Here is a 17,573-nt window from a genome sequence, read left to right on the forward strand (position 1 = left end):
TGGCTGGGGGTGGGAGCCAGAGCAAAACAGACGCAAAGGAAAGGAACTCCCCCGGCAGAGGTACCTCCGTGAAATCCTCTGCGTCCTCCTCCGCCTGCTTCCCTTGCCGCCAGTGTTTCAGCAGCCACCTGAGTTTGACGTAGAAAAGGAAGATGTTCTGCTTCAGGGAGCATAGCTCCCGCTGCATCAAGTGCCTCTCGTCACTCCAGGTCTGCTCGTGCAGCGAGTTCTGCAGGGCCAGGCTGTGCACCTCCAGCTCCCGCCGCCGCAGGGCACACAGGTGCCCCTCCTCCATCTTGAACGGAAGGAAAGAGACGGTGTGACGGGTACCTGTCCCGACCCGGCACCCAAACCAAGGGTCTCTGCAAACTGCCATCCAATCCGTGTCATTTTGCACGTGGGACGTGAAACGCAGAAGCTCCCCCCACGTTTAGTAAACTCCTTGAGAGGTTCGCTATTTACAAAACCTTGAGCGTTTTCTGATTCAGAAGCAAGTGCTCTTTCAAGGGGACGTGTCAGGATCAGTTTTCATTATGGAGTCTCTCGTGGTGTTTTTAGATGTTTCTAAACTCCGTCAGGAGAACTGTCTCTTGGAGAGAGGGCTCACAGCTGACTTATATGCAGACCCCGTTTGCCTTCCACACAGGGGCTGGTACCCAAGGCAGATTGCAGTTGTCAAGGCCGAGCAAGGGGGAAACCTTCCCCTTGACTTCCTGGGCCCTGTGGTCCCCACAGCCCCTGACAGAAAGAAGACAAGCTAGTACTAGACTGCACCGAGGGCAGGCACGCAGGAAACAGCGACAAGCTACTTGCACGCCTGAGACCTCACCTCCCTACCAGGTATGGGCGACACTCAGGGAAACAAAAGCACTGCTGGGAAAGAAACGTCTTCCATCACTATGTTAGTTGCTGCCTTTTCCACACGGGTACAGACACTCTTCCGAGCGGTAAACAACTGTTATGTGTCAATAATGACTAAGCAAAAGGGTGTGAATAAAATCTTAACTTACAGATAAGGGCACAGGAATAACATCCATAGTAGCTAAAGTGATACCTGGGATGAAAGCTTTCTGTTGCACAGACCAAAGAGAGGGTTAGAACGCCAGCCTTATCGTTATCCTAACCTAATACCCCCTCTTGTGCCAAAAGCCAAAGGGTGGGTTTGGTTTTGTTTCCCTAAAGAACTTGATGGGTGCTCAGAAGCCGTGGGACCATGGGAGCATGACTGTGGCTGCCTGAGGTCGACACCGGTCTGACCGACGTGCTAAAGGCCGGTGACCAGCGAGGCCACTCTGTGAGGCCCTGGGCTATGCCATCACTTGCATGGCCACTGTCGTGATACCAGACCGAGTTTGCACTTGAAGCTGGGATAACATAAAGCACTGGCGATTTCATTCACGCTCTCAGCGGCCCTGAGACCCACCATCGGCTCGCTCCCCTGTGGATGCAGGACAGGACGCAATGATGAAGCGGCAGCCCAGCTGCTGGAAATCCAGTGTCTGCAATTTATTTTTGTGTTATCTTAGGCTATCGACTGACCCTGGTAAAGTTTCAGCCGCTGAGTGCCGCTAACTCGTGCTGTGCAGCGCCCAGTGCATGGCGGGTGCCCCAGAGGGGCCCCCAGGATTGGCCGCTGGAGGTGCAGCCCTGGGAAGGGGCTGTTCTCTTGGTTTTTTCATCCCTGACCTCCTGGAAATGACCCTTCCTGACTCGCTGGCTCTGACCTCTCCTCCAGGACCCCACACACTTCCCAAGTCGCAGAGTTCTGGTCCTCTACCCTCGGGGAGGTGAGGGGACCCCTTCCATTCCCCTCTGAACAAGCCTATATGCCATCTCTCCACCTCCAACTGAGGACTGGGAGACTCTTCACACCCACCCCTTTATCCTGAATCCAAGTACTAGAAACATCTGGGACCCTGCCTTTCTGCTAACGGTGTCTCCAGGGATAAATTCACTCAAACATGATTTCTGGTGCAATGCAAAAAAGTTAAATTACGTAGGAATTTACCCTTTACAAAAGGAAAATTATTTCGTATTACCTAATAATACATGAAAATTGACCTATAAATGTAACTTTTAAAAAGGGGCGCACGTCTAGTGGTAAAGGAGGCTCTGCTCTGTGTGGCAAGGTGCCGAAGGGGCTCCCTTAATCAGTTTTTTGACCCATTTAGATAAGCACGACCATGGCAACACGGGGCTTTGGTGTAACGCACATTCCTTGCCAAAGTAAGTTCTTGGATACACAGGTACCTTATTTTGCATAGGACATGCATTTAAAATACCATGGTGCCATTTCAAGATCAACTAGTTTTTGGTTTTAAAGATACAGATATCTCTCAAGAACAAATACACAAAGCAGCAGCCATGGCAATTCCGAGCCTGGACATCTGTTTACAACTCAAGCAGATCCAGGGTGGCAGGAACTGGATGGTCCTCGGAGGCCTGTGGGCAGTGAAGTCCGTCTCCTAGGAACTCTAGGGAAGGACTGAGTGGATGAGGGATCAGGGGCCAGGAACAGGTTACTCTAAAACAGCTGAAAGAGCTGATAAGGCCACATCTCAGTTAACGGCAGCTTTCTGAAAACAGTGGGTGAATTGTTGATATTTCTCTCAGAAAATTAACCTAATACTGACAAAACATATCAATCCGCAGGACAGTGAAAGTTATGGACACACTTTAATCTCCGGCGTTTAGGGCCCTTACTTTACTTGGCTGGTTCTGGCTGCAGGAAAGTTTATATATTAGGAAGACCTTCCCGAGACCACAATGTCAGCATGGAAATGCATGTTTTTGAGCAGGGAGGGAGGTAGTGATCTTTATGAGATCCCGAGGGGGCAGCTTGAAGGGATGTCCCTTCCACACGCCCTCCAGCCCCGAGCCCAGGCTACCCAGCCTGTGCGGGAGACAGAGTCCTTATAAAAGAGCTCTTGTTGGTTCTCTCTCCCTCTCCGTGTCTCTCGTCTCTCGTCTCTCGTCTCTCTCTCTCTCTCTCTCTCTCTCGGGGCCCTGCAGACAGAGAAGGTGGTGCTGAACCATGGTCTGTATTTACCTTCCGGATGGTGTCTGTAAATCTCTCTGCCTCCTCTTGATGCCGTCTGGCCACCTGCGCAAGCTGACCCTGCAGCTCCTTTATTGATACACTCTGTTCAGGTAAAACTGGGGAGCCCCTGAGCTGATTGGTGGGACAAAGGAAGGGGTTTAGTGGCAGCAGGAACTCGGTCTGAGCTGAAGACACAGGACAAACGTGCACAAGGCAGGGACGCACATGGAGTGACATGGCACGCGTGGGCGCCGCGGCAGAGTACCTCACGGCAGCTCCCCCAGTGCCTCACCTGGGCTCCGCCTGCCCTGCATCTTCTCACCCCAGCAGACGGGTGGGTAAGCGGTACCCATCACTTGAGCTTCGGCCACCACGGTAAGACAAACCAGGCCGAGAGGAGGCAGCCCCCATAGCAGCTGCGAGACGGCTTTTTAAATGCTGGGGGCACCAGAGCTGGCAGTCCTGATGGTCAAGCATGACACCCTCACGCACAGCCTCGTAGATTCACTGCCCAAGTCCACGTGTGCCTCTCAGTTGCATAGTTAATGAGTTCGTACACTTTCCTGTTAGAGTTTTCCCTGCCCCATGGGAGGCCTGTCTTTCCTCCTCACATTCCCACCCAGGATGCTCTGAGTAACCGGCCTGGGGCTCCTTCGCCGAACAGACACACACGGTGCCTTGGAGGAGCTACATAAGACCTGCTTGCTACATTTTAGGTTAAAATACTTAAAGGAATCTTTAACATAATTGTTATGGGTAAAATCCATCTTTTATGTGCAAATGGCAATGACAGAGGCTGAGCTTCTCCTTTTGACATGTTTTTTAGAGATGGAAACGCTACCATATTGAAAATCTCAGTCATCATTAAAATTGAGGCGTGCCGGGCTACTCATACTGGTTTCTGCTGCGTGAAGATAGGTGATTTATAAAGCTGGGGATTAGAGTGGTCTGTTGCAAGAAAAAGAGTTGTCACTTCGCTAGTTCATTCTGATTACATTTAACTCATCTGTTGTTTCTCACCGAGGGTACCGCTGTTCTCCTCTGATATAAGCTGGTGTTGCCTGGATCGTCATGAGTGAAGATCACATCCCAAGAGTAGGTAATGCAGACAATAAAAGAGCAGAGCACTTGCCCTAGCACAGGGTTGACTACAAGAGAATTTACAGAAATGAAGGATGGAGACCGAATATCAGAGACACTGGGAACTCACCACTTTGAGAGAGAAGTTTTGAAAGCTAGAGATTTAAGGTCATCCTCTTTTCAAGAAAACTCAAGAACTACTGAGAACGTGAATGCCTCTGTACTTTGCTGGTTACTAGATATTATTACTGCAGCCTTTTATATCTACTAGGCAGAGTCTGGGGTTCTCTCTGAAGAGGGGTATTTCTCTACACATCGAAATTACCCCAATGACCAATTTCTCATTTGTGAAAGTTCTATTCCTTTTTTTTTTTTTTTTAATATGTGGGATCTTTTACAGTACAACGTACTTTTTTGTCCTGTTTGCTGGCCCTTGGTCAATCTGAGAGCACTTCTTTTACAGTCTCTATCTGCTAATTCTAGGATGTGGAGGTCTCAGAGTGGCTCCAGCTGCTGCTGCACTAGCGCCATAAGTGCATCTGCGGTGGTGGGGCATTAGCTAGGATCTCGAGTGTGGCCTGGGCCCAGGATGTGTCCGCAGATGGTCTTGAATTTGCAGAAGCCAGCCTCTGAACAGAAATTCTCCTTTCCTCGGGGGTTCTGCAGCTCCAGGTGACAGCAGCTTAGAGCCTGGTCCTGGTGAGGCCGCCATCCTGACGGGTACCTGGGGAGGCTCCACGCTGCTGGGCAAGCTGTCCTATTGACCCCCCGCCCCCCGTCATGGACAGACGGTTCTTCAGCCTTTCATAAAGGGCAGTTTGCGGGGGTGGTCCTGGTTCATTTCTCTCCCTGTCCATTTTCAATTCTGAAGTCAATTCCAACCCTTGAAGATTTTCCTAACTTTCTTGGGAATGGAGCTCTATATTTAAAAGGACATTAGATATTTTATGCAGCACTTTCTATCTTCTGAGTGCCTATAGCTTTCGGCTCTATGCTGGGACACAGCAGTAAGTAAGCGGCCCCCGACCCCTGCCCTCCTGGGGCTTCCCTCCTGCCCCTCTAGGAGTTTGGCACAGGAGTGCTTCCAGGTCACCTGGTTGCTCTACGGCCAGCTTTACTTTTTTTTTTTTTTTTCCCCTTTTGGCCATGCCGCACGGCTTGCATGGATCTTAGTTCTCCAACCAGGGATTGAACTTCGGCCCTCAGCAATGAAAGCGCCAAGTGCTAACCACTGGACCACCAGGGAAGTCCTCCAGCTTTACTTTTTCTTTTTTTTAAAAAATAAATTTATTTATTTACTTTTGGCTGCATTGGGTCTTCGTTGCTGTGCGCGGGCTTTCTCTAGTTGCGGTGAGCGGGGGCTACTCTTCGTTGCGGTGCGTGGGCTTCTCATTGCGGTGGCTTCTCTTGTTGTGGAGCACGGGCTCTAGGCGTGTAGGCTTCAGTGGTTGTGACATGCGGGCTCAGTAGTTGTGGCTCACGGGCTCTAGAGCGCAGGCTCAGTAGTTGTGGTGCACGGGCTTAGTTGCTCCGCGGCATGTGGGGTCTTCCCAGACCAGGGCTCGAACCCATGTCCCCTGCACTGGCAGGCGGATTCTTAACCACTGCGCCACCAGGGAAGTCCCAGATTTACTTTTGAGTTACCTGCCACCCTGTACATTTAAAATATGAAAAGCCTCCGTATTTTAACACATTTGGTACCAGCCCAAAGCTCTGAATTATTAGATGTTAAAACGAGCATTGAAATCAAGCTGATCTTTTAAGAAAAGCAAAGACCTATTAATTTAGTTTCTACATATTACACTATTTCGTTTGGTTGTCATCTTAAAAATTATATACACTTTTTAGTTTAAACAAATACACAGGCCTCCTATTTCAGTGTCATTCGATTAAAAATGTGTTCCTGTTTGAACCTCACCTTTAAAGGGTCACAGAAAAGGACCCTTGAAGTCCTATGAGGATGCTCACCTGGGACATTTGATTCACCTACAGCGGCTCCCGTGTCGTCTGTGGAGGCTGGTCAACGACAGAAACTTCTAGATCCTCCTCATCTACGACACATTTTACTCTTTTCTGGTCTATTTTTGCTAATGGAACATTAAACTCTACGGACAACTAATTGCTCCTTGCCAGAGTGCCATTACTCCATCATTACAAAAGCCAAAATACAAACAGGCTGTGGCAGAAATTTCCATCCAGGGCCATACAACCGCCACATTCACAGCATTTACACGCAACACAGACATCTCCTCCAGAAAATACGTACTGCCCCCTTCATCGCCAAGCTCCCGAAGGTTAGATTCTGAAACCGTCCTCCGCCCACTCACCTGAGATTCTGATTACGACGTCGAACGCACTGACCTCGTCCTGTGCAGACCGTTTACGTGAACGGACACCCTCCTCAGTGGCCCCCAGGCTGTGGGCTCGTGTTCGTCTCGACACCACAGCCACCTCCCTGTGTTATTGCTGGGAAGCCCGCAGCCCACACCTGCCCCTACGTGGCATGTCCCACGCCCATTTACACTGCTAGTTTCCTGGCCATCTTCAGAGATAGTGGCTTATAAGTTACTTTCCACACTTAAGGAGACAACTTCACTATCTCGATAATACCAAAAACAAACAAACAAAAAAGCTTTTCATTGTAGCCACTTACTCATTAGCAGTAGCAACACTACTTTCTAACTAGGACTCCGTTCCGCCTGCATCCCTGTGACCTCATCTCCCGTGACCTCCATTTTGCTCTGGCCGGTTTTGCTACCCCTTCTTCCCAAAGTGGTTTATCGGGTCCACACATACTTGGCATAAACCCCACGTCGTTTTATCGAGGCTGGTATGTCACAGCTGAGGCCGAAGGGATAGCTCGTTGATTAAAGGAAAAGAGGAGGGGCTCAGGAGAAGATCTCTGAGATTTCTGACCCAGAAACTCAATCCTCTGGGCACAGGCTCGGTGTCATTTATGTGTGTAATCTGACCAGTGCCCGTGCTTGGCTACTCCTCATTCAGAGCTATTTTTAAGGCACCCCACACATTCCAAACCACATATTCCATACCCTGCTCTCCTTAACAAATGGGAATCTCTCAGCAGATCTGCCGGGAGCCACAGGGAGCAAAGTCAGGGAAGAATCCAGTGCCACATGAGAATCTTGCTGATATCTACCGAGAGGAACGGGCAACAGCTATAGTGGTCCTTCTGAAGTCTGGTTGCTTTGGTCTCCTCTGAGCAGCTAACTTCTGTGTGGTTGCATTGGTAGGTTAGTGGGAGTTAGCAGGTTGTGACTCCGGCTCTCTCTGGCTGTGACAGTTCTGAGAGGCTGGGTAGATACACCTTCCCCTCCCCAGAGCTTATCGTGTGCAGTCAGAGGGGCAGGCCTCTCACTGCACAGATCTGTTATCTGCTAACACAGTACCCTGGAAGAAGGTAGTTTTTTTCTTTTTCACCTTGTTGTTGTTACCGCTGCTACTGGTACTGCTAGTACTAGTAGTAGTTAAGTTTGGGTGTTTGGCCAAACACCCAAATCTTGTCAAATAAGCACTTAACTTCTTTCCCCTTTCCCCAAACTTGAAAATCTATAAGGCAAGAGACATTGAAAGCACTTCACAAATGGAACTTGAGAAACTGGAACTGAGAAATCTTCTGAACTTCAGCTTAACTTCAGAAAGTTGTTTCTTCTTTTAAGCCACCAATCCTGGGTGTCCTACCAGTCCCTCCACCACCCCCTCCGAGGAGCTAAGGGCCAGGAGCTGAAGGAAATTCACACGTGTACAGGAGTGGTTGGCTACGTAGACAAACCAGGGTCATTTCAAGGGCAACAGAAGAGGCAGTAAAGAAAACTGCTAACAAGGGGGAGGGAAGGATTGAGAGTGTGGGATTAGCAGGTGCAAACTACTATATATAGAATGGATAAACAAGGCCCTACTGTATAGCACAGGGAACTGTATTCAATACCCTGGGATAAACCATAATGGAGAAGAATATGAAAGAGAATGTATATAACTGAGTCACTCTGCCGTACAGCAGAGATGACACCCATGCCGTGTGACGTGTGTCTTTAACCCAGAGCAGCTTCTCTGGCTGGGCTTCCCTGCTACCTGACGGAAGCTTTGTGCACTGTTTCCATTAGAGCCTCACAGGAAAGCAATTGTTGGCAATGAATTCGGTTACATTTTCATTAAAAGGTTTTAAGAGTTCTGCTCCCTAGAACTGTCCATTGTACAATTCTTTAAACCAAAGACCAAACTGAGCAGTCTGTCAGGGTGATACCCACCCCAGGGACGCAGAAGCTCCACTGAGTCCAGACCCTACAAGCGATCTCCATGCGGCTCTTCTCATAAAAGGGAAAACTATGGAGCCATCAGAGGGGTCCTAGAATGTTTCATCTTTTAGAAAGTATTTTAATATACAATGTGTTTGCATCCATAATTGAGTTTTCTCTTCTGTGTGAAATGCCTTGGTGAATAAAAAATGAGAACAAAGGATGTTTAACTCCCGAGTAATTAATTCTATTTCCCCTTCTAGAAAACGATGCTCCTGGACCTTGCCTTTCACTTTGAGTTTTTTTTACTTCCTCATTAAAATGTATAAAATTAAAGGAAACCAGACAGATGCTTAAAAGAAGAAACATTCCACGGCAAGATAGCTGGCCATACAATTAGTCCCCGGGGGGACCTGCATTTGGAAACACCGCCCCCACGGAGACAGAGCTTGTGTTGGAGGTGTCCAGGCCCAGTGGGGACCAGTCCCTGCTGTACAGGCAGCCCTCCTCACAGGAGGGGTCGGGGTGGGGAGAGGACTGACCAGGCCCGAGGAAACAGTTCTGGACCCAGTTCCACCACCAGCCGGCTGCGGGGTGGGGAGAATTTGCTGACACTGCATCACACTCTTTCTTCTCATCTGAACAATGAGGGGATTCGTCTGAAGATCCCTTCTGAGCTACACTGTTCAGTGACCCTAAGTCACGTGGCAACAACTAACTCTGAGCTACTGTTCAGTGACCCTAAGTCACGTGGCAACAACTAACTCTGCTAATTGACCTATTACGAAGGTTTAGTTTTCCCACAACATTGCTTGATTCAATGAAGCATTTCCCTCTATCCAAAACCACTGCCAGTTTCTGAAGCTCTGCAAAGCACACGTGCCTGGGCAAGCGAGGAGCACACTCATCACTCCCGCAGGATCCAGCAGGGCCTGGGGGGCGTGTGGAGAGGAGCCCTCTGACACTCACCAGAGTGAACCAGACATGGTTACATGGGACATGCCCTGAACGGTGTATCAGAGGAAAGAGGGCTCCAGGGACAGGACCAGGGAGCAGCCCGTGGAAAACGAGAAAGGGCCACGGTGGGCAGAGAAAACTGGTGTCGACACCCCGCCTCTGGCCATGGATTTTGGTGCCAGTACCCTGTGTGCAGGACAAGATGCAGACGGGCCGGTCGTGGCCTTACGTGTCCTATCATTTGATGTACTCTGATTGACTAGTTTTTGCTCATTTTTACTGTATATTTATAGTTATAAAATCATATAGGAAAAAAAAAAAATAGGTACCAGCCACAGGAGCCGCAACACTCCTCGTCCTCTCCTCTGCCTTTTGGGAACTGCTATGATGCCTCAGAGCTGAATGGTAACATCCCCGCTGGGACTGATGAATGAAGACCCTTCATCCCGACCTTTTCTAATGCAGAACATGCGGCTCTAACCCTGCAGTAAGCTGCCTCAACGGGCAGTACCAGAGGCAGACACTCACTCCTCGGGGCCACCTGTCCTCCTGTACTGGGTTGAATTACTTGCAGGGAAGAGCGTTCACCGAGAGGACAACTGTTGCATACAATGGAGTATTTGTGGTGGCTCCGAGCTTTGTGGACATGGGTTACTATGACAACAGACTGCTGAAGAGCCGCCAGGTCAGGAGAGCATCCCTGATTCTGCCCTACGACTGGAGCACAGGCATGGAAAACGTGGGGCGGGCCCACAAGACACAGGAGGGACATGTTTGGTTTTCAGTCCCGCTTTCCATACTGCCTGACAAGAAGCCACAGAGCACTCACCCATCAGTCTCATACGCTTTGCCAGAGGACCCAGGAGAACCAGTGCCCCTGCCCTCACCCTGTATGGACCCCTCAGTTCAGCTGCATGCAATGGATTCTGAATTCAGTTAAGTCTCCCCTGGTTCCACATCGCCCCCCACCTCCCCGTCCTGTAGGGGCCTCGGACCCAGGTAGGAACCCTCACACCGAGACACGGCAAAGAAGGGGTAGGAGGGGAGGGGGCGTGGCCGCTGGGACCCGCCCCTGCTGACCTCCAGGCTGAAGCAGCTCTGGGCTCCGGGCCGGCAGCTCCCGGCGTCCCCGTCGGCTCGACGGTGCAGCTCCCGTGTGGCTCGGAGATGCAGGGGCCCCCGCTCCTCCCCTCGCTCCTGCCCGGGCTGCCACTCCAGCTGATCTCTCAGTATGGACTGTTAGGTGCACGGGAGGGATTTGTTTTTTCTTTTTGTTTTAAAATTTTAAACAAAACACAAAGGACAAGAGGGCAGGGTGGGGTGAGGAAGGTAGACAGACGGCTGGAGAACTACGGGATGAGGAAAAGCATGACCGGAGAAACCAACGTAAACACAGCGGCCTCAGAGAGAGAAGAGAACAGAGCCAAGATGAGGCTGAGCAAAATGGCGAGCCGAGAGATCTGAAAAGCAAACAGAGAAAGAGGGAGAAGGCGGCAGCACGCTGGTTATGAGGCGCATGCGATGGGGACGCATGAGTCAGACTCGCCCGCAAGCGCACTACCCACGAAGGATACGGAAACAAGGCTCCTGCTGCTTCCTCTCTGTGGTCGCGCGGTGAAAGCCACAGTCCAGGGCGGCGCACGCGAGAGCAGTCCTGGGGCTACTCCACTCGCCGCCCGCTGCTCCGGGGGTTCTCTGCCGCGCTCCTCGCCCGGCCGGGCTGTGTCGCAGAGGGAGCGGGCTGCCTACGGCCTTCAGGGCTGGACTGTCCCTGGGGCAGTGAGCCCAGGCAGGGACGCACGCGCTCCCGGGAAGTCCGCTAATTATCCTGACCGTGAAGAGCGTTTGTACTGTCTTAAACTCCTCTTTGCTTCTTCGTTGGGATGGCTGGTCATTTGGGACGCCAAAACAAAAAAGAAGGGACTGCGACGATCCTAGCGCTGCCAGCAGGATTAGCCTTGTGTCAAGAGGAAGGAGCTCTTAGCTAAGAGCAGCGGCGGTGCAGTTAAAAATAAGAGGAAAAGGGGGAAAGAAACAAGGCGACAAAAGAGAGCTAAACCAAATCAAACCAAACTGGGGGGGGGGAGGTGAAGAAAAAAAAAGGAGAAACCCAACCAATAGAAAGGTTTTGGTTGAAACTTGAGGCTTTAGTACAATGCAGGTTTGTGATCATAACCAAGCAGCCGTGAGCAGGATGAGCTGGAGTGCGGCAAGGCCAGCGAGGAGGAGGAGGAGGAGGGAGCAGGGAGGCAGAGCCAGGAGCCCCCTTACCTGCAGGCCCGGGCCCAGCTCCTTCCCCAGGTTCCCGACGGGGGAGTCCCGGGATACGGAGGTCACAGAGGACAGGAAGCTGGAAGACTCGGTGAGGTGGGGCAGAGGGAACAGGCCCTCCCCCAGCTGCTCCACCTGCTCCAGGAAGGCCTGGAGCTCCTTCTTGAAGGCCTTCATCCTCGCATTGAGGGTCCCCAGCAGCTGGGGCTCTTCCTTGGCGCCCTGGACGCCAGCTCCCGACAAGGCCCCACCGCCCCGCAGCGGCACATCCGTGAAGCCGTCGGTGTCGGCGATAATGCGCTCCACGGTCCGCTCCAGCCGCTCGGCCTCGCGCCTGATGCTCGCCAGGCGCTCCGAGCCCTCCCGAGCGCGGAGCAGCTCTGCCGGGCACTCACCAGCCTCCGACGGCTTCCCGCTGCCGAAGCCCGACGTCTTCTCGAAGCTCTCCTCCGAGTCGCTCTCGCCGCCGATGGGCTCCCGCCGCCGATGGGGCCCTCCCGCCGGGGCTGCAGCGCGCGGCCGTCCTCCCCGTCGCTCTCTTTCCTGCCCGCGTCGCTGTCAGCGTCGCTGTCGCGGGGGCTTGGGGCGCGCGGGCCCGGGGGCGCGGCCGGGTCACAGCGTGGGGCGCCCAGCAGCAGCGCCTGGTTCTCATGCTGCAGCGTCAGCACCTTCCCGCTCAGCTCGCTGATCTGCAGCCGCGCCGCTTGGAGCTCGTCCTGCAGGGGCGCCCCGCCGCTCGCGCCCCCCGCCGGCCACGCGGGCTCCGGCCGCGGCTCGAGCTTGAACTTGCTCAGCTCGTGGGTCAGCTGACGGTTGTGGTCCTCGATCTCCGAGACGGACCTCCGCAGCAGCTCCGCCTCCTCCTCCACGAACTGCAGGTGCCGGCGCAGCTCTGCAGAGGACTCCAGGGAGTCCCCGAAGGGCGAGGTCGGAACGCCGGGCAGGGGCTCCCGGCCCGCGGCGTCGCGCTCCTGCTGGCCCCGCAGGTCCTCCATCTCCGCCTTGAGGCCCCGGTTCTCCACCTCCAGCTCCACGATCTTGCGGCCCAAGATGCTGGCCTCCTCCTCCACCAGCTTTAGCCGCAGCTTCAGCTCGGCCTCCCGAGTGCCGGGCGGCCCACCGGCCTCCCGCGTGGGGAGTGGGCTGTCCACATCCCCGTAGAGGGCCCTGTACCTCTGCAGCTCCTGTTCCAGCCCGTCCTTCTCCCGCCCCAGCCTGGCCATCTTCCTGAGCATCAGCGAGCCCTCCTCTTTGGCAAACTGGAGCTGGCACCTCAGGTCGGCGCGGTCATCCTGCCAGGAGAGAGCAGCCCAGAGGACGGTTATTGGAAAATACCCAATGCTCCTGTTTGTGACGCTTTCCCTCGCACCTCGCCCCCAACACACACACACACACACACACACACACACACACACACCACCGATCTTCCCGTCAGTGCGTGCAGTCGCTCGTTAGAGGGACCACGACAGAGCCTGGGGGAGCCCGGGGCCTTCACGGGGGCACCGGGGACTGCTGGTGGTGGCTTTGTCACAGAACAAAGGAAACCAAACAATTAGTTTGGAAAAACGTGCCCGTGAAAACCATCACCCAGGAGATGAGTCAAGAGGAGTGAATGAGATGAAACCCAGCCCCGTCAGCAGCGCAGTGACCCCCCCCGGCGCTCCCCGTTACTTTATGGATCCACCCTGAACGGTGAGAGACCCCAGACCCCCTGCTCAGCCTGGGGCAGGTAGACAGGCCTCTGTGGCCACTTCCACCTGTTGCCACTTACCTCCTACCTCATCAGAGGGGCGGGCCAGCACCTCACAGGTATTAACAGGATGGGGAGGCCAGGTGACCCCAAATCAGAGCCCGGCTTTGCTGGAACCTGAGACACGGCAGGTCTCAGGTTCCCCTCCCCCAACGAATCACAGGGATGGCATGAGGACAAATCACGAGATGAAGGGCATGAGGGTGCTTTGGAAGCCGAGTTGCACAGTAAGTACCAAGCTCTGACAGTTACTATGAAGTGGTTACTGCAAACCTAAGCCCGGGTGACTCGCACCCTCCTCTCCCCACGCGAACTTGACTTTGGTTACGTTCTGCGCCTTTAATGGCTGTAACACAGCAGGAAATTAAACTCAGAAACCCAAAGCAAGGTGTTAAGTGGTCTAAAACCTGAGAAGTGGTGGTCATCGGGATCCCAGAGGATCCTGGAGGGTCACCGGAGCAGGCTCGTGGCTACTAAAAGCCCACACTGCTCGGCTAAGGTCAAGAAGGCCGTTTCCGGACCAACTGGAAAGTGGACTCTGCCTGCGCAGCACAGGTCTCAATGCCCTGAAGCCGCGTGAATGCTTCATATTCAGTGGCTGGCAACAGTCACCAATTTCACGAATCGTTCCTCTGTGATTGGCTACCAAGTTTCAAAAGGCTGTCATGGGGTCAAAGGCTTAGGCAAAGGCTCCCCCTGCCACACAAGCTCAGTGATGCGCTGGGTGGTGGTCACACCCCATCAACCCAGGGGAGGGAGAGTGTCATCAAACCAATCTCCACGGAAAGTCAGCCCCCCCGGGGGGAGGATGACTCTTCCAGATCACTTGTGCGCAAACAGGCCCGCAGGGCTGGTGCAGCTTCATCCTCAGAGAACATGGCTCGTTCTCCGCCCTGTTCTTGCCGCTCGCTTACCACTGGGCAGAAAGACATAGAAACGCCTCCCCGGGTGCCCGCACCTTTCCTCCCTTCCACCCCTAGACCCCTCCTGCCCGAGCCACAAACCCAAGGAAGGAAAGAAAAGCAGAGTGACAGGTAAGATTCAAAGAAAAATCACAGGCCAGCTGTGAGCCAGAACCACACGGAAAGCAGCGCTGGTGCTGCCCACGCACCCTCTGAGGGACTATCTCTCACGCCACCTCTTAGCACAGGGCCTGCCGGTCCCGCTCCTTCTGTCCATGGCACCAGGGGCTGAGCGCAGAGCCCTGGGGAACCGGCCCCTTTTGTCCAAAGCAGAAGCCTCAACTCAATCAAGGTCGTTGTGAAGGTCAAAAGGAACAGCATACAGCTGACTGGTTTGTATGTAGTCAATCTCCACACTCCAGCATGCTGAAGCCAACCTGCTTTGTCTGAAACTCAATTAATTTGGGGGAAAGGAGCCAGTAATTGTTTTGTTTCGTTTTTCCTGTTCGCACATCAGGAGAGTTATATATAAATGTCACTGGGAGGGGAGTATGGTCTTCGTGATCTAAGAACTTATCACATTAAGGATCTGGGTGGTTTCTGGTTAGGCAGACATAACAAGGGTTTCTGTGACTAACTGGAAATAAAGCTGTCTGCCCTGCTCAATGGAGCAAGATGCGTTCTCACTGCTGGGGTAATGATATACATTTTTAAAGGGCCTACCTAGAATACACGGGCTGTAAAACACATACTATATTTAATCCTAAGGGGAAAAGCATACTTATTTGTCGATTCATTCATTCCTTCGGTAAATACTGAATACCTACTATGTACCAGAAATTGGTACGTTAAACAACCCAGTTTCTTAGAACTTTTGAGAGTAGATCAAAAGCATCTTTTCAATTTTTGGTAAACAGATTTGTAAGAAATCTGTTGTATCCAAATACACAGAGAGGTCTTTGTTGTCACAGGAAGGAACGGAGTTTGAATAAACTAAAATACCTGTCAATGGAGATAAGACTGTCAATACTTTGTAAATGAATCAGTTTGGGGGTGACAAGTCCGGGATAGGAAGACCCTTAGCCCCATCGTTAACTTGATAGCCAGTGTTTGTCCTGTGTCCAAAATCACCTAAACGATCCTATCCTCCCCAGAAGCACAGAAATTCAACTTCATGCCTGGGGACAGACACGGAGATCGGAGAGGAGAATGTTGCCAGCCACAAGGGAAACTCCACCTCCAGCCCAGGACTCAAGCCTGGGCGGACCCAGGGATGGGCAGGGCCCCAGCCGTGACCAGTGTCCTGACCCTGTTTCCCTGGAAACTCACAACTGGGTGAGGCCTTGAGACGGTGGAGGCCAAGGGGCAGAGTCACCTGCACAGTTCAGGATGCTTTTGTCTCAAACCAAGATCAGAGGGTCTCAGGCCATCTCTCCTGAGGGTTTCCCCCAAAAGTTGAACTGAGAAATCGGGGAAGGCACACGAGAGGCCTCAAATTGCCTTGATTTCTAGAAACCTCACACCATCCGCCCCCACCCCCTCTCTGCCATTCCCCACAGTCTGATTATAAACTACAACCATCCTTCTCTGTCTCCTTAAACTTAAACCCAGGTCAGGTAAAGAAACAAGATTCGACGATAGGGCTTCCCTGGTGGCACAGTTGTTAAGAATCCACCTGCCAATGCAGAGGACACGGGTTCGAGCCCTGGTCCGAGAAGATCCCACATGCTGTGGAGCAACTAAGCCCGTGTGCCACAACTACTGAGCCTGTGCTCTACAGCCCGTGAGCCACAACTACTGAAGCCCGTGCACAACAAGAGAAGCCACTGCAATGAGAAGCCCGCTCGCCGCAACTAAAGAAAGCCCGCTTGCAGCAACGAAGACCAACACAGCCAAAAATAAAAAAATTTAAAAAAAAAGACTCTATGATATACCCCAGTGAGCGTCCAATTCATAGATTACCTGAGGATTGATCAAATATCCAAAAAGCCTTCCTGTTCCTTAAAGAAACTACCCACATACGAGAAATTCTAATAGATGATTAAAGCATGCTTCATTTCTATGCAACACCCATGCATTACTAGGCCTAAACCATGACTAACGCAGTTTTTGACAGAAAGGCCATCTTTGAAGCCAAGGGAGTGTGTGGCTTTAACAAAGGGATCAGACTTCCTCACTCAGTGGAGGCGGCTGGAGCAGTGTTTTTGGGGGTGGGTGTGCGGGGAGCTGGGCTCAGCCTATTCTGGGGCGGGAAGCCAACTCCTTCTAATAAGATGGGGAATCACAGCCTCAGCTAAAGCAGCACGGGCTGGATACCCATCTTATCTTGTAACTGAAGACTTTCTAAAACTCAGCCAAGACTCCAGGAGAGGGGTCTAGGCTGATCTCAGGCTCTGGTTTCAGGAGATGGTCCGATAGCTCCAGGAATGCAGCATGAAAGCAGGTCCAGTAACCTTCCCACGTGACACACCTGGTGCAGGCAGAGAAGGCAAGCAGGGCATGGAGGGGAGGACACACACAGGGCCACCGCCGCCACCACCAGCGGAAAGGCCTTGACAAGCGACAGAAATATATCGCTACGGGTATATATTCTTTGGCTTGCAAGCCTGCCGTCTGGCCAGTCCCCCAGTGCTGACTACGCGTGCGCCTACCTTGCGCCGGGGCGCCAGTTTCCTCTGAGTTCTGGCTGCGGACCTGCAGTTCCCAAGGCGCTCCGTTCCACCGCTCTGCCAGACAGAAACTCCTTGCTCAACGATCCCGCAGGCTGGGCACTTAACCTGCTCCCGAGCCCGGGTCTCCCCTCTCCTGTCCCCAGCCTGACTGACCCTCGGATGAGTGCACTGCACGCTGTCCATCCCGCGATGGGTAGAGATGACCCTTTTAAAGAGAAGCTCTTCCCTGGTCAGGAGCCAGTACGTTGAAACAGACTCAAAGCCCAAGGGGGTTGAAGCTCCCAGTAGTGGGGACGACAGATTTTAATGTCGCCCTTCTTAGCGGATTCCAAAGTGAGATTTGGGGAGCAGAGACGTGGAGAGCAGTTAACCTCTGGCATTCCTCCAGCTCATGCAGCCAGGCCCTCCAAGAAGGCTGCTCTGGGGATGGGGGACTTTGGAGAGGGGAGAAAGCAAAGGGAATCAGGTGTGGGATTCACAGGGAGGCCGACCCCGGGCCTCAGAGCTCGTAGTTTCCTGGACTTACTGCATCTCTCTAATTAGTCCTCGCTCTGAGAGCTCAGGAAGCTGACACCCCAATGATGCCTTGTTCTCGTCAACACCTAATACTAGCAGCAGTTTTTTTTTTTTTTTTTTTTTTTTAAAAAA

At 52.6% G+C, this 17,573-nt stretch overlaps 1 protein-coding gene across 1 annotated transcript in view; it reads right to left on the minus strand.

Moving 5' to 3' along the window:
- LOC103078851 (protein SOGA2) overlaps positions 1-17,573 on the minus strand; it is a 111,367-nt gene that overhangs the window by 31,007 nt on the left and 62,787 nt on the right. The window contains 5 exon segments of the mRNA XM_082931121.1: positions 65-295; positions 3,050-3,172; positions 10,411-10,566; positions 11,602-12,075; positions 12,078-12,893. Of these exon segments, the coding sequence (XP_082787247.1) occupies positions 65-295; positions 3,050-3,172; positions 10,411-10,566; positions 11,602-12,075; positions 12,078-12,893 (1,800 nt within the window).

The sequence above is a fragment of the Lipotes vexillifer genome, unplaced genomic scaffold, assembly GCF_000442215.2.
Source record: "Lipotes vexillifer unplaced genomic scaffold, Lipotes_vexillifer_v1.1 scaffold447, whole genome shotgun sequence".
Lineage (NCBI taxonomy): Eukaryota > Metazoa > Chordata > Mammalia > Artiodactyla > Lipotidae > Lipotes > Lipotes vexillifer.